General features: G+C 34.0%; 4 protein-coding genes across 4 annotated transcripts; all 4 read left to right on the top strand.

The window, feature by feature from the left end:
• Window positions 1-903: 903 nt before the first annotated feature.
• Window positions 904-10,903, top strand: chn (zinc finger transcriptional factor charlatan). Its single transcript, XM_077436319.1, has 4 exons — window positions 904-1,056; window positions 7,620-8,930; window positions 9,019-9,111; window positions 9,718-10,903. Exons 2-4 carry the CDS (start codon window positions 7,648-7,650, stop codon window positions 10,784-10,786), a joined length of 2,445 nt encoding a protein of 814 aa, XP_077292445.1. The 5' UTR covers window positions 904-1,056; window positions 7,620-7,647; the 3' UTR covers window positions 10,787-10,903.
• A 1,987-nt stretch (window positions 10,904-12,890) lies between these two features.
• LOC143915380 (uncharacterized) lies at window positions 12,891-15,496 on the top strand. Its single transcript, XM_077436006.1, has 3 exons — window positions 12,891-14,429; window positions 14,504-14,719; window positions 14,806-15,496. The coding sequence occupies exons 1-3, from the start codon at window positions 13,269-13,271 to the stop codon at window positions 15,079-15,081; spliced, it is 1,653 nt and encodes a 550-aa protein (XP_077292132.1). The 5' UTR covers window positions 12,891-13,268; the 3' UTR covers window positions 15,082-15,496.
• A 2,502-nt stretch (window positions 15,497-17,998) lies between these two features.
• Window positions 17,999-19,696, top strand: LOC143915604 (lipase 3-like). The gene is made up of 5 exons (XM_077436312.1): window positions 17,999-18,167; window positions 18,239-18,434; window positions 18,515-18,879; window positions 18,951-19,109; window positions 19,189-19,696. The coding sequence occupies exons 1-5, from the start codon at window positions 18,021-18,023 to the stop codon at window positions 19,567-19,569; spliced, it is 1,248 nt and encodes a 415-aa protein (XP_077292438.1). The 5' UTR covers window positions 17,999-18,020; the 3' UTR covers window positions 19,570-19,696.
• Window positions 19,697-21,490: 1,794 nt separating this feature from the next.
• On the top strand, window positions 21,491-23,538 carry LOC143915369 (lipase 3-like). The gene is made up of 5 exons (XM_077435986.1): window positions 21,491-21,653; window positions 21,729-21,924; window positions 22,011-22,372; window positions 22,651-22,809; window positions 22,898-23,538. Exons 1-5 carry the CDS (start codon window positions 21,507-21,509, stop codon window positions 23,276-23,278), a joined length of 1,245 nt encoding a protein of 414 aa, XP_077292112.1. The 5' UTR covers window positions 21,491-21,506; the 3' UTR covers window positions 23,279-23,538.
• The last annotated feature ends 2,372 nt before the right edge of the window (window positions 23,539-25,910 follow it).

Genomic DNA, 25,910 nt, shown 5'->3' with positions numbered 1-25,910 from the left:
GGGGCCTTACAGGGATGTTTTGTATTTGTAGTTGTTTCTTACATATTTATTGAAACTGGCTGTAGGTGCAAGGCATTCCTTATGCTATATTTTATTTGATATTTTTACTTTATCTGTTATTATTAAATGCTATTTTTTATGTTTATGTATGGATGTATTTATGTTTATGTTTAATTGTTATTTTTGTGTTATATTTTTTGACCATTGTGGCGCTTTAGGAATTCCTGTTATGCCACAATGGTCTGTTTAGAATAAATAAATAAATAAATAAATAAAATATATATATATATATATATATATATATATATATATATATATATATATATATATATATATATATATATATATATATATATATATATATATATATATATATAAATGAATGTCTGTGTGTGTGTGTCTCGAATAGGCTGCTAAACCACTGATCCGATTACGATGAAACTTTCAAAATTTGTTGTGTGGATGTCCGGGAAGATTACTGTGAAAAAAAACCGGGAAAAACGGGAACGGAAACGGGAAAAACGGGAATGAGTGTCATTGCAACGCAATAATTTCATGTGTTGGCTACCTGCGTTTTTCCGACAAATGGGAACGGGAACGGGAATTGCATACGTTATTATGGCATTGCAACGCATGACGGGGTTCAGTTAGTAATAATATAAATATGTACATATGTTTAGTGTGTATAATTTAATATCGTAGATGAGCTATACGAGTAATGTATCTTTAACAATGGAATAGGAATAGGTGGGGTTGTCGGGAGTGTTTGTAGGCAGATGGCACGGCGCGTAGTAAACGACGGCGACGGTGGGTCGGACGCACGGTCGAAGTGAGTGGAGCGAGTGTCGTAGTAGGGTAGGTGGTGTGGGCTAGTGGCGGGGGTGGCGGGTGGTCGCTCACGCTAGTGCAGGCGCGCCCGTCGAGTGGGAGGACGTCTGCCCGTTCGCCTCTTCGCCCGTTCGCCCGCTCGCCCGCTCGCCCGACCGCCCGACCGCCCCTCGCCTCTCGCCTCTCGCCTCTCGCCACCCCCCGACCCGCTGACGCCCGAGTACGCCGGTGAGCCGCCACCCCCCTCCCCTCAACCCTCCTCCGCCCCCGACACTCGTTGCCCTCGCCTGGCCCCTTTCCCTCCGCCACCCCACACCACCCCACCACACCCCTTACCTCCCCTCGCCTCCGCCTCCGCCTCCAGCGCTGCCAAACATTTTGCTTGCAACGGCGCGCGCGCATTCTCCACTCACGCACCCAACACTCACCTCTCACCTCTCCCACTCACTATTACCACACCACTCACTCACTCACTCACCTACTATGTAATGTCAAACAATTTCCTTTTGTAAACAAACTTTTGCCTTCTTCTTATTCTTATTCTTCTTCTCCTTCTTATTCTTCTTCTTCTAAATACACTATCTTCTACTTATCATATACTAACAGGTACACAAAATTACAATTGATATATTTTTTTTATATTGTCTTTTCTTGCTAATTTTAAAAATAACGTTCGTTATTTTTTTGAACATTTTTTTTTATTTATTTATCTATATGGAAATACAATTCCACCGATATATTTATAAATAGTGTGTTATATTTTTTTTACACTCTTAGCATTTATGTATGTATAATCGAATTGATCAGAAGTGAAAACTAAAACTTTTTTTTTCATCTAATATATAATTTCGAAAGAGACTTTGTAAGGTTAATGTATGTATGTGACTATGTATGCTTTGTGTGGTAGAATTCGTGTCGTTAAATTTAATAAAAAAAAAAACAAATGAATATATTCAAATAAATAAAATAAAACTATTCAAATAAATGTAATAAAATGTTTACTATTAGATTAGCTATTTAAGTGGTTTATAATACAAATACCGAGCGAAGCCGGGTAAAATCACGAGTATATTATAAAGATAAGCCATTATATATTCGGTTGCGTTTATCTTCCACAGTAGACTCTTGTATGATTTGAAATTTTTGAAAATTCTTAAAATTGCATTCCAGTTTTATTTTTATTTTTTACATACCTCCTTTACGTTTCACTTGCGATTACAATTCAGGAAAAAGTTTGCCTCTTATCCGATCGTTTTCATACTTTGCCATATTGCTCATTTTGGTCATTAATATAATTTACCAAAGAAGGTACATACATATGAAAGCTTCACATCATTACTAATTCACTTTTCGATAGCGAAATTTCTTATTCTTTGTAAAAAAAAAGAAAGCATCTTTCGAATTAATATTTCTTTTATAATTACTTTCGTTGCTTGATTAATAATTTACTATAAATAATCGAAAAAATTTACGTTTTTATTCGAAAGGTGCAACCAAAAAATTTGTACGTGTTACATTCCACTAATTCTACATATAATTAAAAAAAAATCAATAATTGCATCGATGCTACCTAACTGTATACATACAGTGCAATATTTCATATTCAAAATGATGCATTTTAAAATTTCTATCGTATATTATTCGAATGTCAACACTCTACAGTTGAAAGACGCGATATAAATACGCATAAATGAATATTGACACACGTTCTCCTCATTTAAACTATTGTAATACAAAAAGTTTTTAAGTATTTACAAACCATAATGATTCCTGGCTTCGCGCCTTCATCGAGTATCGCGCTATATATGTACATAGTAGGCTTGCGAACTCGCACACGTTCGTTAAATTCCAAAAGTAAACAAACTCGAGGAAGCGCGCACCCGTTCGCAAAGTTACGAGTTTAACTTTTTAAGTGTTTACTCGCAAATATGACATCTTCGCTTGTTACGCAAAATTTCCACCCGCTTTCTAAAAGCGAAAATACTTTCGTGCCAACGAAATCGAAATTCACCAGAGACAGCGTGGACACATCGATCGTGTGACCGCACAGCGTGGACAAGCTTTCGATGTGGCATATTGACTTCTTCGTCAGCCTTTGTTTTCAGGATCGAATCTTTCTTTTGTTTTCACGCCTTTCATTTGACTTATATTCAAGTTGCATTTCGTAATCATGACTGAATTTATATAGATATGTATACATTTTTGCAGTACACGCATGTCAAAATGAAAGCAGGTATAATAAATTGTCTGCAAATGCAAACGTTCATAACACGGTGTTTATCGCTTTGACTCATACTATGCGGGAGTCTTGTTCTGTAAATATCACTGCTTGAGGTATGCATATATGTATTATTGCATTTCGAATGAAGATTGTTGCATATGCACTTTTTCAGTGCTGTTCAATTTGTTGTATGCATGTAGTTTGAATCTTTTTCAGAATTTTTTTTCTTTTGTTTTAAATTTTGATTAAAATTTATTTTTATTATACATGTCAGTCTCATCCAAATGCTAATATATTCATATTGAAAAAAAGCTTTGGTACATGCATGTTTAAATGAATATGTATATTATAACCAGCAGAATAGATTAGTGGTTAGCATATAATGCTTTGAACAAAGAGGTCACGGGTTCAAATTCCACTGATTTCTGCTGGGCAGACTTTGGATTTGTCTCCAGGTCGATTATTTCCTGTCAGAGTTTGTCAATTTATCTAATTTTTCTTGAAACGCTCCCAGCAAATTGGCAACCTTACCCATTTTCTCGCAAATCTCGAGTTTTCAGCCATCTCGAATTTAAAATGCTGCAAATTTACAAATTTGATTACAAATGTCTTTTTGGATGTTAATTGATATCTATTTACTTTGTATAATAATACTTTTATCAAATTTACAATGTTTCTGGCCAAGAAGGCGCATTGGGGTTAACTATTAGGCCTTCCTGGTATTAATTAAAATATAAAATAAAATAAAGTTCTTAAAAAAGATGTAACCCACTATATTTAATAGTAGAGTTTATCTACCTCAATCATTTTTGTGGAAAGTAGCGAGCATTTTTTGGTACTGCTGAATTCAGTAAACATTATATTATATCTTATTTCATTGAGCTTGACATTAGAAAGAAAATACGCGATTCCTTTTGGTCAGCTAAGATGTTCTGACCAATAAGAATCGCGTATAATAAACTTTCATTCATCATAAAGCTTATCGACCGATAGGAATCGGAATTTGTCTACTTCTATCTTAAATTAATGAAAGCTAATTTGTGTATATGTACATATGTTAAAGACTTGTATATGATTTGAGAGTGACTTGATCAATTACATATGCATTTATTTTTATTAAAATGTTTACGTAAACATATTACGGCGTCTCCAATCGCTTTAAGGGTTGACCGAATGTGGGTGTGTGGAACTATTCAAGACTGGGTATACAAACCCGAAGGGGTTGCGCACGTGAGCCGAGGAGTCCACACAACCCGAGGAGGGAACTTGAATTATGCAACGTTGCATGAGGGAGATGAGGGGGGGTTGGAGGAGGTATAGCGTTGATTCCCGGATGCGTGGGCGGGTGAGGGAGGGGTGGAAGAGAGACAGACGAGGGGACATAGGGAGAGAGTGCAGGCCAGGTGGGGGTCTAGCTCACCCCGAATGTCTACCTGCCTTCGCTTGCATACACAAAAAAGAATAAGAAAAAAAAGGAGAAGCATTTGTAAAAAGTGCACCGGGCCGCCCACAATCTACCCACACATCAAATTGCAGGTTGAGGAGAGCTCACCCATATGCTTGGGAGTGTGGAGCTACCCCTCACCCACCCAACGAATAATACTACGACTTGGCCAAGTTTGTGTGTGGGTCGAGTGTGGGTTGTGTAGTGTCTTCTTGTGGGGCAGGTGGTGGGCCTCTCCCACCGAGAGGGAGTTGAACCTCCTGCGTGCGCGCAACACCTGCGGCCCACCTGGCGATCGTCGCCAGGACAAACTACACGTTTGCCTACTTGTGCTATTTGCAATTAGTCCTAAAAGCGCAACCGTCTTCTGCTTATAACTCACTGACCTCATTGAGCCCAATGTGCAGAGTGATTACTGGAACGCATTGGAATAGGGAAGGTTGAAAGGAACTGAAAAGAAACGAGAAGCATTTTATGTTTATTCAAAGTACATAAACACACACTCTTTTGTTGTACTCGTTTGTCTACAAATTGCTTTCATTTGATATGAATTATGATTATTTTTTCATCATTTTAATTTTCGTTAAATTATGCATTGCACGTGGATTAAAATATGCATTGATTGCGAAAACACACAGCGATGCACGTGGCACGTGGTTTTTTTCGATACTTTCAAACATGCGAAAAAAATTGGCCGTGCCTTGCACATATTCATGGAACGCCCAGCTCCAAAATTACCCTCTGGAGTGTTTTCGGTAAAATTGTATCTTTATATTTATCCTTGCTTGACAGTGATAGTAGAGCCCGGAATCTGAAGGGGCTGTTTATTGTTCAAAGATTGTAAATGCATTGTTAAAGGTTTGCCGAACCTTTTTTACAAAGGATTTACAACAATGGAACAATAGGCTGCACGTTTCCGGCCCCTTCAGATTCCGACCTCTAGTGATAGATAACGGTGTAGCCCATATTTGAAGAAATATAGGAGACCACCCACAGCGGGGGGGGCATGCATACGACGTGCCGTTCTTACCTGCGTGATTTCGTAAACTTAAGGCGTAAACACACTGAATCGTACGGCATTAGCGTGCTCGTGGTTTCCATCTGCTGAAAAGCGTTTCTTCAGGTCATTGTTAATTCGTACGATCTTATTATTTCGACAAGTTTGTCCTGCATTTCTTCAAATATGGGAATCATCGTCATTGACCACTGTCAATACAATCACCGAAAACATTCCAGGGGGTGAGTTTTGGTAAGATCGCGACGGCATAGAGTTGTTTTGTTTGCATGTGCAAAACACGTGTCTGCATGTCTGCATACTTGTCTTTTGTAGAGACCGTAGGAAAGATTAGTTTTTGACAAACTAATTGTACGCGATTTTTCAATGCAATTTTGGTATCATATTGACAAAAGATAGCTAAATATATTTAAAATCGGAATAAAATAATAATAAAAAATCGTGTTGTGTACAAAGCCTTAATTGTTGGTAGATAGTCAAATTTGTCGACAAATTGTTCATCTTATTTATAGAGACTTGTTTGTCGAAAAATATCTGCCTTTACGATGCAAAAGTCATGTTTTCAGCCATCAATTGCAACGTTCGTTCATTAAGTTTTTTGAAAAATTCAAGAATAAGGCTTTTTTCATATTTTTAATTAAATTATTCCTTCATAGCCAATTCCATCAAAATATATTGCATCTCAAATTTTTGGTTTATTTCTCAATTACATCGCTATTTAGACGTGGATCAAAAATGCAGACCGAAAAAAAATTGTATCTCATGAGTCATGAAAGAACCTCCAGATTAAATTTATGTATTTTTATTCTAATCTATTGGAAAAAGTTGCCTTTTTTATAAATTTGTATTGTACATAACACCATGGCGTAGTTGATATTGTAAAGCGTGCTTGTATACTCAGAGTTCATGTTCAACATTGTCATTTTAATATGCAACCTTAAGAAGAAGCCTTACAATGTCTCTGTCGTATGTACGTCATTGAAAGATAGTTTATATTACATGTATGAAATAGTTTCGAATTCGATGAGGTGGTTGGTTTTCGCGTCTTGATTTTTTGTAGTGTGCACGGGCACATGTGCCGGGGGCTTCCTTTCGCCGCCACTTGTCGGCGAGGGGTGTTTGTTCCCCATTGGGGTGGCTCGCCGACCCTTTTTACCGACGGGGGCCCCCGGGCCGAGGGTCTTCTCACCCTATCCTCTCCCACTCTCCACAAACCCCATTTGTTGGAAAGGGACGCACCGCAACCGTGTCGACGGTGGGGGAGGGCTACCCGACGAGGGGCCTGCGATCATCTTCTTCCATACCCGCTCTAGGTCCTTTTAGCTAATCGGCCAAAATAATATTACACGAATATAAAACGACGCTTTCGACTCTTACTAAAATACGATGGCAACTACAATGTACTAATGTATGTATGTCTAATTTTTTTTATCTAATTGTCTCATTGGACATTTGAATCCATAGAAATCCAACTAGTTGCTATTTTGCTTTTACATGACTTCTTCTTTTAAAGCATGTTTTCGTGTGAATCGAGGGGTGGGTGTATTGCCAAATATTAGATGCAAAAAGTTTCAAATGATTCGTTTGAAAAAAATACATACCTATTCTAGATTCTGATAACTGTTACGATTTGTTGTTTGTTTTTAAAGTTTGATTATTCAAGTGTTTTACTATATGTGACGCATTTTTTCATGAAAAATGTAGGTCAATTTTTATTATTATTACAAGCCTCTTCTATATTTCACTTCGCTAACGATTCAGTATCTATTCCTACAGTCTTCCGATCGCGCCATTTTGCGCGGTTTGGTCAACGATGGAAATTTAAAGCGATTCTGATAGTTCGATGGTGAAAAATGATCGTAATGGACACGTTTAAAAATGCAAAAAATTTGGACATATTGACGTTTAGTGGTCTTTATTTTTGACTTTTATGTTTGACTTTTCGCCACCCACTCGTCTTGTCAGATTCGAATTGTTTAAACGCCTATAACTTTTGCTTTTTCACACTATATCTTATACAATTTGCATTATAGGCTCTCATATATGTATATTTTTACTTCACTAATAAGCTATATAATGAATGTTAATTATAGAGTTAATATAAATTTCAGAATCAGATGGAGATAAGACGCAGCTGACATGGAGGTGGCTATACCAGGGCCTTTGGCCCTCGATTGCGAGGATATGTTCAAGGAGATCACAAAGAAGTTGTATGGAGAAGAGGGCGCTCTGGAATTCCCAGATAGGGTCGAGCAAGAAGAAGGATCCCTGCTGAAACCCGAAGACCACATAACTGCTTTCGGACTAGCGGCTCTTATGCAGAACGGTTTCCCACCCCCGGGCATTCTGCACGCAAACTTCCAACCCAAGACCAACCCGGCGGCAGAGGACAAATGGTCTCCGAGCGAAGAGTCCCTCCAATGGACCAGCTCTCGCATAGCCACCTACAATCCTGCGCAGAAGCTGTTCAAGTGCGTCGACTGCGAGTGCGTGGGCTTCTTGTCACGCGTAGCAGAACATTGGTTGGGCACGCATTCGAACGCGCGCGTCTTCCAATGCCCACAATGCGCGTATGGAAGTGCGTGGGCGAGATGCGTGAGATTGCATCTGGTCAGAGAGCATAACATGCCCGACGATCGTGGCACAGACACCCTCGTCAAGAACAATCCGGTGCTCGACGAGGTCACCAAGTACCTGCAGAGGCTCAAAACCAAAATAGACAGCATGTCGCCCGCCCCCCCGCCCCCAATTCCAGGGGGGCGAGCTCCCGCCGCCTCCCCACCCACACCCCAAGGAGCCGCCCCCAACAAACGGTACGGCTGCCCCTCCTGCCCCTACGCCACAGACCGCAGAGACCTCTTCACCCGCCACGAGAACATACACAGGGACGAGAAGCCCTTCGAGTGTTACGTCTGCCAGAAGCAATTCAACAGAGCCGATCACGTCAAGAAACACTTCCTGAGAATGCACCGAGACCATCCGTACGATTTGAACCGAATACGAAGACAAATACCCAAATCAGCCCCCACAAACTACTACCCGAAGCCAGGCAACGACATGCAGGCTGGTGTACCGCCCGATCAGTACGCAGTCAGACAGCACGGTAAAATCGACCATGGAATGCATCAGATCAAATCCGAGCACGATCCCAACATCATCACCAAAAGCTCGTCGAAGAAAAAGGGAGAGAAGAGATACTCGTGTTGTTACTGCCCTTGGTCGGGCGTGGACAATTGGTGTTTGAAGCGGCATCTTAATACACATCTGAAGCCGTTCGTTTGCGCGCTTTGCGACTACAAAGCCGCCCGCTCCGAAAGACTTGCTACCCACGTTACCAAAGTTCACAATAAGAAAGCATGCGGAAAATGCTCCTTCTTGGCCGAAGACCAAGCTCAACTCACCATTCATTTACAAGAACAACAGTGAGAATCTCGATTTTTTTTTTTACACTCGTAAATTATTTAGTTTTTTATAATTTTTATTTTTGCTAATGTGTATTTTGTATTGCAGCCACGTCGAAAATCGAAATATCAAAGTACCCAATACAATGCTTAGAGCGGGATATAGTGGAGGACCAACAGCCCCAGTTATGTCCACGTTTGGGTAATAAACATCAATCTATTCGTTGGTGCATGTTGTTCATTAGAAAGGGAAATTTCTGGTGTTGGTACAAATATGTATGTAAAGTCAAAAAGAAATACTTCAAATTTTATTTCTGAAATTTAGAATATTATAAAATATTCAAATCAACAATGTTACATAAAAATATATTTTTAACTCTTAACATAAAATTAATTATAATAATATTTTCCTTTATTTTTTGACAACCCATTTTTGGTGTACGTAAATTCAGTTTTATTTTTAGTTTATTTTCGAAACCAATCTAATCTAATGAATAATAAACTAAAATGAAGAATTGAATATGTGCTGAAAATCATTAAATGTTTTTTACAACCTTTTTATTTTAAAAAGTCGTGAGAATAAAGTCTGAAGTATTTATCTATTTGCCAAAATGAATAACATTAAATCTAACCTTCTTTCATTTGATTGTTCTGTTCTATTAGATTTACTAATCATATTGTTTAAAGTGTAATTATTAATATAATTAATCCACTAACACGCCAGATTTAGCTAGGGCCTGTCTGTGTTTGTTGTATGCCGAAGGTAGAGTAATATTAATTTTTTGATGAAGCTCTTTTCCGTTGGCAGGTCGGGCGATGGAGGGGGTGGGATCGGCGGGGGTGGCGGTGTGGCCTCTGTGAGAGCCTGGCGCCCCCCAAAGCAGCAAGGAGCCGCCCGTTTGTTCAATTACATGGAAGCTTCCGACGGGTCAGACCAAGACGACTATGAAGGGAAGGGCTATCCGTCCGATGAACGGAGTGTTCAGGATTTTCCTGAAGCGGGGGATGTTGGCACCACAGCCGAACAGGTCGGCGAGAGTGATCTAACAAAGAAGTCTACGGCTACAACAGTAATTGTCACATCTCCCGCTGAAATCGCCAAGGGGCCGGCTACCAAGAAAACTAAAATACCAAAGAAAATTAAATCTGGCAATAAAGAAAATAAGAAGTCTAAATTTCAGTGCAATATTTGTGCATTATCTTTCAAAAATTTAAAAATATTAAACAAACATGTTAAACAACATTCCAAAGTTGCACAACGCTCTCCTTTGTTGGCCGCCAATTCCGGACACCAACATTTTATTTTTGAACCACACGACGATCAAGTTGAATATTCCAGTATGAACGTGTGGGATGTAGATGAAAATGGCACGCATTTGAGAAGATCGAGAAAACAAAGCCAACCAAAGAAAGTTGTTCAAGAATTAGATAAAATTGATGCGTCACCTATGTGTCCAAATTCTGATACAATTGAAACTGACACACCACCGCTTGATCAACGACAATCTGATGCTGATATTTCAACTGTACCTTTAAAACCGATTAACCAAATAGATACGATAATATCCAAAATTGTAAAAAGTAAACAAATTGAGCTCGATATGAGCTTGTTCAAAACACACAAGACTATTGTTAAAAAGACGGATAAGAAGCACAGGAATAAAAGAGACCGATCACTGTTTTGTTCCAATATAATAGATAGAAAATCACCTTTGTACAAAAATAAAAAATTACTAAGACTCTTATTAAAAAAATTGGAAAATAGAAGACCAAATGTACTTTACAAATGTAAACGATGCCAATTGAAATTTAATTACAAATATGAAATTTATTTCCACAGTCGAAAATGTAAAAATAATTTGAAAAATATCTCTTGAGTCTTCAATATTTTTTGAAAATCAGTGCCTACAAACGAGTAGATTTAGCTTCTTAGTGTACCTGCCAAATTTTGCGTTTTATGCACGATAATTAATAATTATTATATTTTAAGTTGTCCCCACCAAAAAAATGTACATATATAGTATATATAATATTTAGTTTTGTACATTTTAATAATTATTTTTATAGTGTTTTTCATTTTTTTACATTGTGAAATATATGATTAGTTTAATTTTTTTTATTTAGTGAATACATTATATTATATTTAAAAAATCACATTCTTTCACATTATAAAATTAGATACAATATACAGAACTTACTTTCAGTGAATGAACGTTTATGTATTGTGTAAGAAATAAAGTATTGTAAATTTTATTTCGTATTTCTATTTTTTTTCCTCCAATTTTCTAAACTGTTTAACCCAAATGTCAATTTCTATTTTCATGATGTTACTGATTACATCTGCATGCACATTGATTACATCTAATGCACATTGACTACAGCATGTGTAAGTAAGTTTATTTTACAGAATATAAATGTATACAGAGCCTTCAAGGAAAATCCAGGCCTTGGTGTATCTACGAATCCGCTCCGTTTTTTTTATTTTCCATTATGGATACTTGAAACAATTATTTTTATATTTTCAATTAGTGCAAGTTGCTGTTTTATTAAGATTTTTTAATTATTAATTTTTGGAACAAAATTTGCCATAATTTAAATATAAAATGTGACCCAGGTCTTTTCGGCGGCTGGACTTCGATTGTTAGCTTTAATTCGTACCTCCCCCCCCCCCCTCTCGTCAGGCCTTCATATGCATATATTCTTTTTGATAAATTGTAATATTTTTAACGTTTATAATATTTATATACGTACTACCTCAATAACAACTCATACATAACAATTATATTAATAAAAACTTATTGACATCTCAAGATTTTAATTTAAATAAAATTCTTAGGCTTTTTTTCGACTATATGCTTGTTGCAACCACAATTGTGAAATTTAAAACGGTGCAAATTATAAAAACTTTTTCCTGATTATAGGGTGACTGTTAAGAAAAGAACTCATCTCATAGGTCATATATAAAACATTTACCCACTCATCTGTATAAAACACAAATACAAGGCAATTTTTAATTTGTTTCTTTTTAACAAAAACCAATGTACCTATAGGATTTGAAATAAATTGGTTTTTAAATTTAGTTTATATGGTGTTTCTATCAATACAATAATGTTTTTATTTTGTTTTTATTGACTTTTTAAAGTCTGCATTTATATATGTACATTAAAAATAGCCATGGTAAAAAACACTAGACATTAGAAATCAAAAATAAGTAATTAATTAATTAAAGTATTTTCATCGTTTGATTATTTATATTGTGGCGGCTCGCTATACGAAATGGTCGAATTTGGTCACCTTCCTGCGAGTGGGGACCAACTCGATTGTGTTCGGAGTTAGCTACCTCACTCTGCCTTCAGCTGTCATAAATAAAACACGTGCATTAACATGGCAGTCGTCTCATTCGTCCATCCCCTATAATATAAATTAATAAATCCACTCTTAACAGTTCATTTGCAGAAAAATTTATCAATAAAGAAAATTTGTATTATTTGTTGAGTTATTTATATGATTTTTACGGTAAACGGACTACTGGTCATATGTGAAACAGTCACAGGACAACCGGTCGCTCTAGATCGGTCACACGTGATCACCCGTCACACGAAAACTGGTCACGAGAAAGCTGGTCACACCCTAAAACTGGTCACGAGAAAACTGGTCACACCCTAAAATCGGTCACGAGAAAACTGATTGACCGATTTTAAGGTGTGATCACGTGTGACCGATCTAGAGCGACCGGTTGTCCTGTGACTGGTTCACATTTGACTAGTGATCACCGAACCGATTTTTACAATACAAAATTAATAATAATTTTGTTGCATGAGTGAGTTCAGTAAAAATAAATTATATTACGTTTTGTAACTGAAATATTCAAGTGGCCAATAGCTGTACTGTTTTTCTTAGTCTCTACGTACAATAATGAGTTGGGCTAATTTTTTCACCGCCATGTATTTGGTGATGTTACGGCCAAATAAAAAAAAAGACACGTATGAATGTCATAATGTCAATTGACGTTTCGATTTGAAAAGTGGGTTTGACCCTTACATGTCAAGTTAACATTACGTCAATACTTAAATTTTTGAAATGAGTGCAAACTTTTTAATACCTCTAGTGAGTAATTGATCATACAACACTTGACATTTTGTTTATATTTACCTAAAATAATCAAAACACAGCCAAATTTATAAAACAAATATTGTTGACAAAATATGTGGGTAGTCGAATAATTATATATAGAAAATTTCATGAATTCGTTGTTGACATGAAAAATTCATAAGTATTGACAAATTGCTTTTCTGACAGTATTGATAAGAAAACGCATCTCAACTAATGAACTCAGTGCCTTATAGACCCCATTGAACAATGGATTTCAGCGCTCTGAATCCACGCACTACAAACTCTCTAAACCTGGCAGCCAGGAACAATGACCTGGAGGCTTTGTGTACGCTTCTTAAGGGCGGACGAAACCAAAATTGCACCGACAATCGGGGATGGACAGCTCTTCACGAGGCAGCAGCAAATGATTCGATTGACGCACTCGAATTCCTTCTGAAACACCCAGGGACTATCCCGACGTCTGAAACGTTCGAAGGTCAAACTGCCTTATTCCTGGCGTGTCGGAATAAATGTTCGATGAAAACTATCAATACGATCTTGAGTAATTCGACCGACATTGTCAATAAGACATCTAATGAAAATGTTTCACCGCTGCACGTCGTTTGTGGACAAGGACGAACTGAAGCCGTTGAAGTGCTAATTAACGCTGAGGCTGATTTGGATATCCAGGACTTTGACGGTGATAGTCCACTCCATGAAGCAGTTCGAGAAAAGCACGCTCATATAGTTACTATTTTACTACATTGCGGAGCTGAGCCCAGTTTGAGGAACTCGTATGGATTGACGCCTTTCTTGCTTGCTTGTTTCAAGGGAACCTTAGCTTGTGTCGAGGCGATTTTTCCAATTGTAGCTAATATTAACGAATGTGCTTACGATGGTAACACGGGACTAATTTTAGCAGCACAGCGAGGAGCTCTGGATGTGGCTAGATTCTTACTGGGCAATGATGCCAACTCTGACTTGCCAAATTATGAAGGAGCACTACCTCTATATATCGCTTTAATGCACGGCCATTCTAAACTGTTCCAACTCTTACTGCCCGTAACTGATGTGAATGTTATAAACAGAAATATTATGAACTATGCATGCAAACCGCTTTATTTTTCAATGGATATAATTATAACGTTATTGGAATCAGATCTTGGACCAGAGTTTTTCAATGAGTGTGATCGATTTCACGTTATTTTAGAAAGCATTTTTGGATTTAGGCCTCGTTACAGTGTAAACCCACCTCTATGCGCCATATTAAATGTAATAGAATACATTTACAAATCGTCAAAAGATCTATGTCGGTCTTTGCTGCTTTTGATGTTAACAAAAGGAGTAGCTGTTAATCCACTATATGAAGATGAATGTCCACCGCTTGTGTACTTACACTATTGCGATCACATTGATTGCCACGCTCAGGTCTGAATTTTATTGCATTCAAAATATATCTTTAAATTATTATAATTTAACATTGTGTTAAATGTATATTTTAGGTGATAGATATTTTGATCAGACAAGGATGCAACGTAGATTATTCGACTATGCCAAAAAGTAGTAAACTTCAAATACCAGATGCTATAATTGCTTCCATTACATCCTATGGTCATACTCTGCCCATTTTACTGACGTATTCCTTAAAAGTTGAACCCGAACAAATAGTTCGTAAATTAGTGAAGTATAAAATGATTGGACATAGAATATCTGCAGAGGTTAACAATCATTTCTACATCATCATACTGTCATTTTGTGTTTATATACATAGATATTAACTGAAATAGATTTTTTCATGTTTCAGGTTTTGAAAAAGATTTTACCGATGTGCTATTTGAATGTGAAGTTGTCTAATTCTCTCGAAAATCAGCTAGCACCGTATATGCAAGAAATGGACTTGGATCAAATAGGAGAAATAAAAGAAATGCTGAGACCAAGTGTGCCTTCGTTGAAACACATATGTAGAAGGGCTATTAGATACAGACTTAGACTGAATGCTTCTAAAACGCAAGATTTCTTATATGCATTGAAAAAATTGCCTTTACCCAATGCACTCAAATCCTACCTAAGGTTCACCTAGTTTGGAAAATAGTTCAATTCACCAGGGTTTTATTATTTAGTCCTAGTTAAAGTAATCTAAAAGATATTTATTATTATCATTGCTCTCTTTTTTTTGTAAAAGAAATACATTTAGTAAATGACCCATTATTATTAAAAATAAAAGTAGATATATGTCAATATTTTTCATATAATTCGAAACATCCAAAGCAACATTAGCTTTTTATATATGGTATTTTTAATGAAAAATGAGTTCAAATATAATAATATAATATTTTATGCAAACCTAGTAATTTTGATATTGAATTAGATTCTCATTAAGCTTGTTAATGTTATTTATTTTTAAAGAAATTAGTACATATGTACATATATGTTTATTTGGGGTCTACCTCACGGGCCGGAATGTGAAATTACCGAAAACGCAAATATCGGAAGGCAAAGATCGAAAATCGAAAGATCTTAAGTCGAAAGATCAAAAAAAGGGTGCATGGTAAACGGTACATTCTGCGCGCGCACATTAATACGGGAGGAAAAGCCTGTTCCTCTTGTTCCTGTTGTATCCTGCTTGCGCAAATTAAGTGAGTATGTACGTGAGTATGCACGTGAGTATGTACTGTTTACCATGCACCCTTTTTTTTTGATCTTTCGATTTTCAATCTTTGCCTTCCGATATTTGCGTTTTCGGTAATTTCACATTCCGGCCCGTCACGGAGACCGGTTTATTTGCATGGCAACTATTGACATAATTCCATTTGATTTGACAAGTAATTTGAAAATAATATGTCAATTTTCAATATTATTTGAATCATTTGACTGTTAATTGAATTCCTACTATTTATTTTATTTCATAAGATTTAGTGAAAAAAAATGTGGTAGAATGTTTTATTACTTACTTATTGTAAAAGAAGAGAATCTATTATATGATAAAATCAACATACATATATAATGTATACATATTGTCTACAATATTAACTGAGCTGTGATTTTAATTAACGTATTTATTCTAAATTTTTGGTGCCGCTTTCGAAATCTAATTTAAAACGTTTATCAATTTCAATGATTATAAATTTTGTACTCTTAGAATACATAATATGTATAATGTTAGTGTATAGTGACTATACATATTATAGTCATATATTTAGATTAATTCTCAATACGGTATGATCAGGAGCAACTCCCCCTTATTACATACAGTATCCCCAAAAGGCTTTTCCACGGACTACCACTGAATACAATACTATAATATTATCCTCGCACTGCTTTTACACCTACCACTTTGCTGGTAATTTAAATATTAGATTTTATCTAACTTTTTTTTGGAAGTAATGATCACAAATAAATTTATTTATACACAAAAGACATTAGAAATCTTCTGACATTACCATTAAATTTAAATTAATAAATATAATTTCACTTGTTTCATATTGAAGCTTTTTGTGATCTTTGTTAATTTATTTTTATGTGCTGAAATAAACTTATGTTATTGTATAATCTTGTTTTTATTTTTTAATATAATCATTATAACATACCCTAATCCACAATACAATTAAATTTTAGTTGCTAAATAAATTAAATTAAAACAATAAAAACGATACTGATAGTCACAACTTATCTGAAACGGTCAATATGCAGTAGCTTGACAATCAAATTGATCACATATTATTTTCGCACAATATCGATCATTATCTCTATCGGACATTGTCTTTATTATTACATCTGTGTCCAACTATTTGTGTACAGATAACGATAAAAGTCAAATAGACAAAAAAAAATCAAAGAAATGCTGAAAATATAATCTGTACATATATACATACATATATTGAAAACTTATATCGAATACATGTCTGAATAAACTGCCCAAAACAAGAAAATTACAACGATACAAACACACAAATATCATTTAAAAACTATGGAAACGTGATCAGTGACTGATTCTAATTACAAAGCAGTCAATATGTCGAGGTCGAACTTTTCTACGATCTCAATACTCTATTGATATTTCGTATATAGACGGTAATTAAGATATAAATATGGAAAATGATGTTTGTAATAGCTATCTATACTGCATGACGAATATGCAGTGACTTAAAGAATTAAAATTAGAATTTAAGATATTTATTAATTGAATAAGTTTCATACAATGTGATCTCGATCTTATAATAGAAATAAATTTGATCTCTATCGTAGAAACTTCCGATTGTATCAACGATTTTCTGTTTATTAATTACTATAAACTTTGATGCAAGATACAAATAATGGGTGTATTAAACTAAACTGAGTTTTTATATATTTTTAGCATTTTCAAGAAATTACACGGCGTCATTTTTATATTCTATTAACAAATTTTGTCATTATCTTTTTATCACCTTAATGAAGTTTTTGTGAGTTTATGTATAAAAAAGCTCTCTTGCTAGTTTGCATAATATATGCAATGATTCATATATCAGATTTTGGCTATTATTTCAATTGATTTCGCCCAATAGTTGATAAACTTATGTACAGCCATGTCAATTAGTTTTGGGTATTTTTATTAATAAATCAATTGTATTTCTCGTATACCTATAATGATTTTATTGAATTAAGTCACTTAAATAATTCGACGACGAAAGAAAGTCGTTTTTATTCAAGTTAAAAGAATTATGGGCTGTTTATAATAAAAAGAATAGCTAAAAGCAATTGTAAGAATTACGCTTAAATAATTTGTCTTAAATACTTGAATACTAAAAAGAAATATTTAATTTAAAGCTTGTATTCATTCACATTCCAGGCTCTGCATTCTTCTCGATAAAAACTCCTGCAAAATGATATTCATATTTTTTTATGTATGATAAGTAACAAGTTATAGCTTTAAAACAATGTTTTTTTTAGACCGCACACTATTTATTTTTAATATTCCAAGTTCCGTATATAAATGGAACGAATTTATTTAGTTTGGTACAGATTTCAGCAGAATCGACAAAAATGCTGAAATTTTTAATATTTATTGGTGCCTTCGTGCTCGTGCACAGTGGCTCTTCGCCACATGGTGAAAGCTATTTAAAAAGTCTTTCACCAGAACAATTAAGCAAAATCCCAAGGGAAGTAATGGAAGATGCATTATTGGATGCTGTAAGTGTATATATTGCAATAATTACCACAAATTTTACATACGCACTATTTTATACTCTGATTCAATACAGGTTGGCCTCATTACTAAATATGGATTTCCAGTAGAAGTGCACGAAGTGAAAACCGACGATGAATATATTCTTACAATGCACAGAATCCCTGAAGGAAAAACAAACAAAGGTGGAGTTAGGCCCCCCGTATTTCTTCAACATGGAGTACTAATGTCTTCAGATGATTGGATCATAAACGGACCCGAAAAGGCTTTAGGTATGTTTTTATTTAACATTACTAAAATAAAACGATTAATTGAACAGTCGGTTAATTAAAATACATGTAAACTATTTCAGCATACCTCTTGGCTGAAGCCGGCTTTGATGTATGGATGGGTAATGCTCGAGGCAACACTTATTCTAGAAAACACGCTACACTCAATCCTGACAAAAATAGCAAATTTTGGAAATTCAGTTGGCATGAAATTGCACTCCATGATTTGCCCGCTATGATCGATTACGTTCTTGCACAAACTGGAAGACAAAAATTGCACTATGTGGGTCATTCTCAGGGCACAACGACATTCTTCGTTATGGGTTCGGAAAAACGGGCCTATAATAATAAAATAGCTTCAATGCATGCCCTATCTCCAGTAGCTTATATGGGACATCTTAAGAGTCCACTCGTTAGATTGATGGCACCGTTTGCATCTTCACTTGAGGTAAAAAAATACAAAATTAATAAATAGAGACAAATATTTTGCACGGATTATTCAACTTTTGTCTTTTACAGTTAATCACATCTCTGATTGGAATTAATGAATTTTTGCCGTCTTCAGAATTCATGGCATTGGCAGCAAATGCACTGTGTGGTGAAGGTTCAATTTTAGTGCCTGTTTGTACCAATGTATTATTTTTATTGGCTGGATACAATCCTGACCAATTGAATACCGTAAGTTAATAAGTAAATATTATTCCATTTACGAACATTTATTTTTGAAAATATGAAAGCAAATTCATTTTTATTACAGACAATGCTTCCCGTATACATGGCTCATACTCCAGCTGGTGCATCCAGTAGACAGCTAGTACATTACGGACAAGAGCACATGTCCAAAAAGTTCAGACAGTTTGATCATGGCCTAAATAATTTCATCAATTATGGTTCACTCACACCACCAAAGTACGAACCCAAACACATCACTGCACCAGTTTTCCTACATTATAGCGACAATGACTGGTTGGCTGATGGTGGTGACGTTGATCAATTATTTAATGAGCTTGGATATGCGATAGGCAAATTCAGAGTACCTATGGCTGAGTGGAATCATTTGGATTACACTTGGGGCATCGACGCAAAAACGCTAATCTATGATAGGGTTATAAATCTAATATGGGCTTTTGAATTGTAATTCAATATGCATTGTTAAAACACTGTTTAAAACTGCCCCTATTTCATATTTTATATGTATTATGTTAATACAATTATTCATTAGTTTTGTGTAACTATTTTTATAAATATATATATAATATTTTTACAATATTTTTTTTTTATACACATACTTCTGTCATTTTACAGCTGTGATATATAATACAAATTGTATTATTTGTAATAATAATATATAATAATGATCTTATGAAATTTCATAATATTTATAACTCTATTTAATTTATAAAAAACTATTTTTTTGCATAATATAATATATATGTACATATTTACATTTTTTTTTTCGATATAAAAATTTTGAGCTTAAAAGACATCTTAATTTTCTAAAACCGGTGAAAGCCGGCCAACCAGCTTTTTATTTGTAAAAAAACCGAAAGCCGGCTTTTTCTTTCGGACAGTTTTTTGGAACCCTTATATCAAATATATTAAAATTATATAAAAACTCATATTTCAAACATATGTATGTACATTGTGGTGTCACCCTAATGGATTCCATGGGTTTCCGGAAACCCGTTATTTAATCTAAAACTTCATATAATTTTTGTTGAAAATTATACAAATCTTGAAAATTTAATGAACTTTCATGTAATAGTGCCTTGATCGAAAAAAAACGTATATACATACATACATATATATTTTTAAAATAATTAAATTGAAAAAAATTGGAAACCCGTTGTTCCAAAATTGGGGTGACACCACTTGAAATACATACATATGTATATCAAATTTTGATCAAAATCCATTCATGTTTAGTCCATAGTTTTGTATTATATAAGAATAAGCCCAAAATCTATTGCAAATTTTAATAAATTCATCACGTCTAAAAAATTGTTTTAATTAGACTTGGGGTGGAATTAAAAAAGTTCTAGGATTCCGTATTTCAATTTTAATTCTAAATATTTTTGCAATCATTCCACATGTTTTTTGATTTATTGCAATTAGTCCTCTTTTTTTTGAATTTGAAGACAAAATAATAATAATAATAAATAATTAACGACACAATAGAAATTATCATGATTGGTGAATTCCTAGAATTTTATATTACATTTGAATGTCATATATAGAGGTAGGACCGGAAAAAAGGTTCGGCAAACCTTTAACAATGCATTTACAACATGTGAACAATGGACAGCGCGCTCTGGGTCCGCTCTTTAGTCATATACACCTTGATATAAAAAATTACATAAAAAAATTGTTTATAATATTTGTGCTTTTTACAAATACATATTTTATTTAATATGATAACAAATCAAACATTGTTTATTTAAAACAAAGCGATAAAAATATTAATAAAATTTGATCCGTATTATAGAACTTAAAAATGTCAACGTTATCGCAAATTTCTCATATATGCAATTTTAATAATCCATGATAAAAAATACAGGTAATGGGTGTCTTTAAAAAAAATTACGCTCATATATACAATAATTACATATGTACATATGTAAGTATGTATGTATGTATATAACTCATTATTTTATTTAAAATTTAAATTCACAAAATAAATTGAGTATTCAAATTTGTATGTTGGATTAGTCTCGAAAATGTGTATAAATGGTTTAATTGTTAATTAACAATTGAAAAGCCAATGAATATTTAATTTTATGAATATGTATTTTCTTTTTGTGTGAAATAGTGTGGACTACATATATTTTGTGTGAAATAGTGTGGTATATTCATTATATATATTTATATATATATATATATATATATATATATATATATATATATATATATATATATATATATATATATATATATATTTTTTTTTTTTTTTATATAAATAATTAATATACGGTTTTGTTTTTTTGAGTCACAAATTACAAAATATTTCTATGCTCTTAAATTCGTATATAAACGCACCAAATTATTCATTAAATTAATTGTCTCAGCTACAAGAAGATGCTGACAATTTTAATTTTTGTCAGTGCTTTTGTGCTTGTGCACAGTGGCTCCTCGCCACACGGTGAAAGCTATTTAAGAAGTCTTTCATCAAGACAAAAAAATGAAATTCCAAGAGATATAATTGAAGATTCATTATTAGACGCTGTAAGTATACATATGTACATACAATTAATACATATAATATTTTTTAATAATGATTTTTTGATATAAATTTTATAGGTTGGTCTTATTACTAAATATGGATATCCAGTAGAAGTACATGAAGTGAAAACTGACGATGGATATATTCTTACAATGCATCGAATCCCAGAAGGAAGAACAAGCAAAGGTGGAAATAGACCTCCAGTATATCTTCAACATGGACTACTCATGTCCTCGGTCGATTGGATTATCAATAGACCAGATAATGCTTTAGGTAAATTTATCCCACAAATTGTTTGATCGTTGATTTTTTTTTAATATTTTTTGCCAGTTAGCTAATAAAAATTTAAACTATTTCAGCCTACCTCTTAGCTGATGCTGGATTTGACGTGTGGATGGGTAATGCTAGAGGCAACACTTATTCCAGAAAACATGCTACACTTAACCCTGACAAATCCAAATTTTGGAAATTCAGCTGGAACGAAATTGGTTACTATGATTTGCCTGCCATGATTGATCACATTCTTGCACAAACTGGAAGAAAAAAATTGCACTACGTGGGTCATTCTCAGGGCACAACCTCATTCTTCGTAATGGGTTCAAATAGGAAAGAGTACAACAATAAAATAGCTTCAATGCATGCTCTTTCTCCAGTCGCTTACATGGGAAATCTTAAGAGTCCACTCGTTAGAATGATGGCACCTATGGCAAATACCATTGAGGTATAATAATATTAATTACTTTATATTTATTAATGATATAAAATGGACTATTAAAACAAAAACCTATCATTATATTATATTGTGAAAGCTATTTACCAATGAATAGGACAATAGAGTGAGTGCCGATGACTTTATTGTTCTCAATTTATTTGGTATAATGGTCAATCATAATTTTCAAAGATTTAAATCTGAAACCATTTGATCATGATTAGATTCCTTATTCTTCTTAGCTAAATTATGTTCTAGATTAATTTTAACAGAATGTTTAATTATTACAGCTAGTCACATCCCTATTTGGAGTTAATGAATTTTTACCAACCAGTGACTTTATGACACTGGCATCCCATCTACTTTGCGGTGAAGGTTCAATTTTTGTACCCGTTTGTACCAATGTTTTGTTCTTACTGGCTGGATATAATCCCGATCAATTGAACACTGTAAGTTGATAAAAACGCAAATATTATATGTAAATTGCTATTTATTTTCAAAAGAATTCATTTTTTTATAAATTAACTTTCGTTGCAGACAATGCTTCCACTCTATATGAGTCACACTCCAGCGGGTGCATCCAGCAGACAGCTTGTCCATTATGGACAAGAGCACATGTCCAAGAGATTCAGACAGTATGATCGTGGCGTTAATAATTTTATCACTTATGGTTCGCTTACCCCACCAAAGTACAATCCTGAATCCATCACTGCGCCAGTTTTCCTACATTACAGCGACAATGATTGGTTGGCTGATGGTGGTGACGTTGATAAATTATTTAAAGAGCTTGGAAATGCGGTAGGCAAATTCAGAGTACCTATGGCTGAGTGGAATCATTTGGATTACACTTGGGGCATCGACGCAAAAAGACTTATCTACGATAGGGTTATAAATCTAATATGGGCTTTTGAATTGTAATTCAATATGCATTGTTAAGACATCAACAAAAACTGCCCATCTTTTATATTTTGAATGTATTATGTTAATACGTTGATATTATTCATTAATTTTATTATGTATGTATATAATATTGCCGGTGAGACCGAAAAACCTCGTGCATCCCCTTGATTCATATTCATCTTCTTATATGGAATGGTTTTTAATCATATATGGGATTTTGGAATTGATTTGGAATTTTAAATATAAGTATATATTAAATAAATTAAATATTTGGTATTAAATTTTTATTTATTTTTTGGTATGTAAAACTTTTGATAAGAAAAAATTCACAGAAATGTTAACAAACGACTATTTTTTGCATTTACGTCAATGGTGGTCAATCAGAGTTGTTGACAATTAATAACTGGTTATCAATACAATAAAAATTGTTAAAACAATATAAATTATCATGATTGGCGACTACATTGATTTTTATCTGACATTTTGATTAAAAATATTTGATATTAAGAATTGCAAAAAAATATAAGCTACATATTATGAAATTTATATAATCGGATTAAACAGAACAGCGATTTTTCTTTTTTTTTGCCTGGTAAAACCCAAAAAATCAAATAAATTTCGATGTATAAGTATTGTATGTACACACAATAAAAATTTTATTCGTGGTCATCTTATTAAATTAGGATTAAAATAAATACGGCTACCTACTTTAGTAGCAAATACGTATGTATGATCATGTCTTCGCCTAAATGTAGGGTTGTCAAGCGTCCCGACTAAGGTCTGTTCATACCTATCCAGCACGACCCGAATCCTGCAAGTATCCTGCAAGTACGGACAGTATTCTTTAGTACATTCTATTTGGACGCGCATGAATGCGTTAATGCGCATGCGCGAATTGAGTATGAAAACGTCCATATAATACTATCCGTACTTGCAGGACACCTGCAGGATACGGGTCGTGCTGGCTAGGTATGAACAGACCTTTAATCGGGATTGTCATCAGTAGTGGCCGGATCCACAGCGCGCCGTTTATTATTCAATTGTTGTAAATGCTATTGTTCAATTGTTGTAAAAGGTTCGCTCAACCTTTTTTTTGTACTCTAGCTTTGTAAATAGAGCGAAACCCCACCGATTCCTGGAAAAAGCACGGTTTCTATCCGCAGTCTAGTCATTAGTAGTCATCGGACCCAGAAGGTGCCGCGTATTGTTCAAAGGTTGTAAATGCATTGTTAAAGGTTTGCCGAACCTTTTTTACAAAGGATTTACAACAATGGAACAATGGATAGCACTGTGACTATCCTACCTCTAGTCATTATTTTTAAGTCTCGTGTCCCAGTGTCCCGAAAAAACCACTCGGGACGCCCAAATTTCCCGGTTTATTACTGTATAAATACCTATAGAAGTTTTTAACTCAGAATTAAAAAAATATGTAAGATAAACTATAAACAAAATGTCGATGTCTGGACCAGACGTTTATGACTGCTTTTTTTCCTATTTATAACTGATGTTTATGATTTATGTTCCTATTTATGACTGATATTTAGATGTTTATGACTGATTTTGTTCCTATTTAAGTAATTAATATAATTGAATTATTTAATAAAAATTGAAAATTATTTGATCCGATTTTTTTGCGGGGGGGGGGGTGTCCAGGTTTGACTTGCATGAAATCTGGCAACCCTAAATAAATGTTCAAATCTTATTCCATAATTGAAAAATTTTAAAATAAAATGTTTAATCTACATACGTATGTGGCACTTATTATCAAAGATGGCCTTTTGGTATTTTTATAATGTTTTATTTTGTTCTGTTGGTTATTAGTAATCCATAATTAATAATGGTAACTTTCAAACCGAACTAAGATAGGTACTAAATTAACCTTAAAATCAGGAATTCAGTATCAAAACTTCTTCTGAAATAGTATCTTAATATCAAACTTGTCAAACGGGTCTTTGGCCATCTTTGATATAGGGGCCTCATATATGTATATACGTGTTTGTAGTCATAGATATATTTATTTTACATTATTTATATATTTTTTATCCTACCTTAATTAATATTTTAATTTAATTTAAGATGAATGAGGTGAAAATGCAACCCTCCCAGGTTGCCTCATGACTTAATGCAACAAACAGAATACAGTCCAATTTTCGGCTAGTATAAAAGATAAAATTAAAATGTTTAAATACATAGTTTTATTATTATTGGCGAATTCAAAAAATTACATTGTATTCAAAATTATTTTTAAATGCAGACAAATTTTTAGAGTTTTAAAATAAAATAAATATGCACGTAAAATAACGAAATTCAATAAATAAATATGTATGTATATACACCACAATACAGTTAATAGATGCCTCTGAAGTGCATATAAAAGTTTTTTTTTGTATATTTTATTTATTTTATTTTATTGTCACAAATCAATACACACTCGCCATTACAGATTTGCTCCAATGCGACGGGTGTACCTTAATGAAATACATAAACAATCAGAAATCAGAAATACAGTAATACATACATATAGAATCAGAATATATAGAATATAACAATTAATCAGAAATAATAATCATAGTTACATCTATGGATTTCAGATTACTGTGTATAATTAATACAAATTATACACAGGCAGATTTTTGTGACAACAGGATTA

Source organism: Arctopsyche grandis, chromosome 8, assembly GCF_051622035.1.
Source record: "Arctopsyche grandis isolate Sample6627 chromosome 8, ASM5162203v2, whole genome shotgun sequence".
Classification (NCBI taxonomy): domain Eukaryota; kingdom Metazoa; phylum Arthropoda; class Insecta; order Trichoptera; family Hydropsychidae; genus Arctopsyche; species Arctopsyche grandis.
This window is presented reverse-complemented; position numbering and strand designations above follow the sequence as displayed.

Excerpts from the sequence above, each read along its gene's own strand:
- chn (XM_077436319.1), top strand. The coding sequence starts at position 7,648 with ATGGAGGTGGCTATACCAGGGCCTTTGGCCCTCGATTGCGAGGATATG. Across the intron at positions 8,931-9,018 it reads ATTCATTTACAAGAACAACA|CCACGTCGAAAATCGAAATA; the intron begins GTGAGAATCTCG and ends TTTGTATTGCAG. Across the intron at positions 9,112-9,717 it reads CCAGTTATGTCCACGTTTGG|GTCGGGCGATGGAGGGGGTG; the intron begins GTAATAAACATC and ends TTCCGTTGGCAG.
- LOC143915380 (XM_077436006.1), top strand. The coding sequence starts at position 13,269 with ATGGATTTCAGCGCTCTGAATCCACGCACTACAAACTCTCTAAACCTG. Across the intron at positions 14,430-14,503 it reads ACATTGATTGCCACGCTCAG|GTGATAGATATTTTGATCAG; the intron begins GTCTGAATTTTA and ends TGTATATTTTAG. Across the intron at positions 14,720-14,805 it reads GACATAGAATATCTGCAGAG|GTTTTGAAAAAGATTTTACC; the intron begins GTTAACAATCAT and ends TTCATGTTTCAG.
- LOC143915604 (XM_077436312.1), top strand. The coding sequence starts at position 18,021 with ATGCTGAAATTTTTAATATTTATTGGTGCCTTCGTGCTCGTGCACAGT. Across the intron at positions 18,168-18,238 it reads AAGATGCATTATTGGATGCT|GTTGGCCTCATTACTAAATA; the intron begins GTAAGTGTATAT and ends GATTCAATACAG. Across the intron at positions 18,880-18,950 it reads CGTTTGCATCTTCACTTGAG|TTAATCACATCTCTGATTGG; the intron begins GTAAAAAAATAC and ends TGTCTTTTACAG.
- LOC143915369 (XM_077435986.1), top strand. The coding sequence starts at position 21,507 with ATGCTGACAATTTTAATTTTTGTCAGTGCTTTTGTGCTTGTGCACAGT. Across the intron at positions 22,373-22,650 it reads CTATGGCAAATACCATTGAG|CTAGTCACATCCCTATTTGG; the intron begins GTATAATAATAT and ends TAATTATTACAG. Across the intron at positions 22,810-22,897 it reads ATCCCGATCAATTGAACACT|ACAATGCTTCCACTCTATAT; the intron begins GTAAGTTGATAA and ends CTTTCGTTGCAG.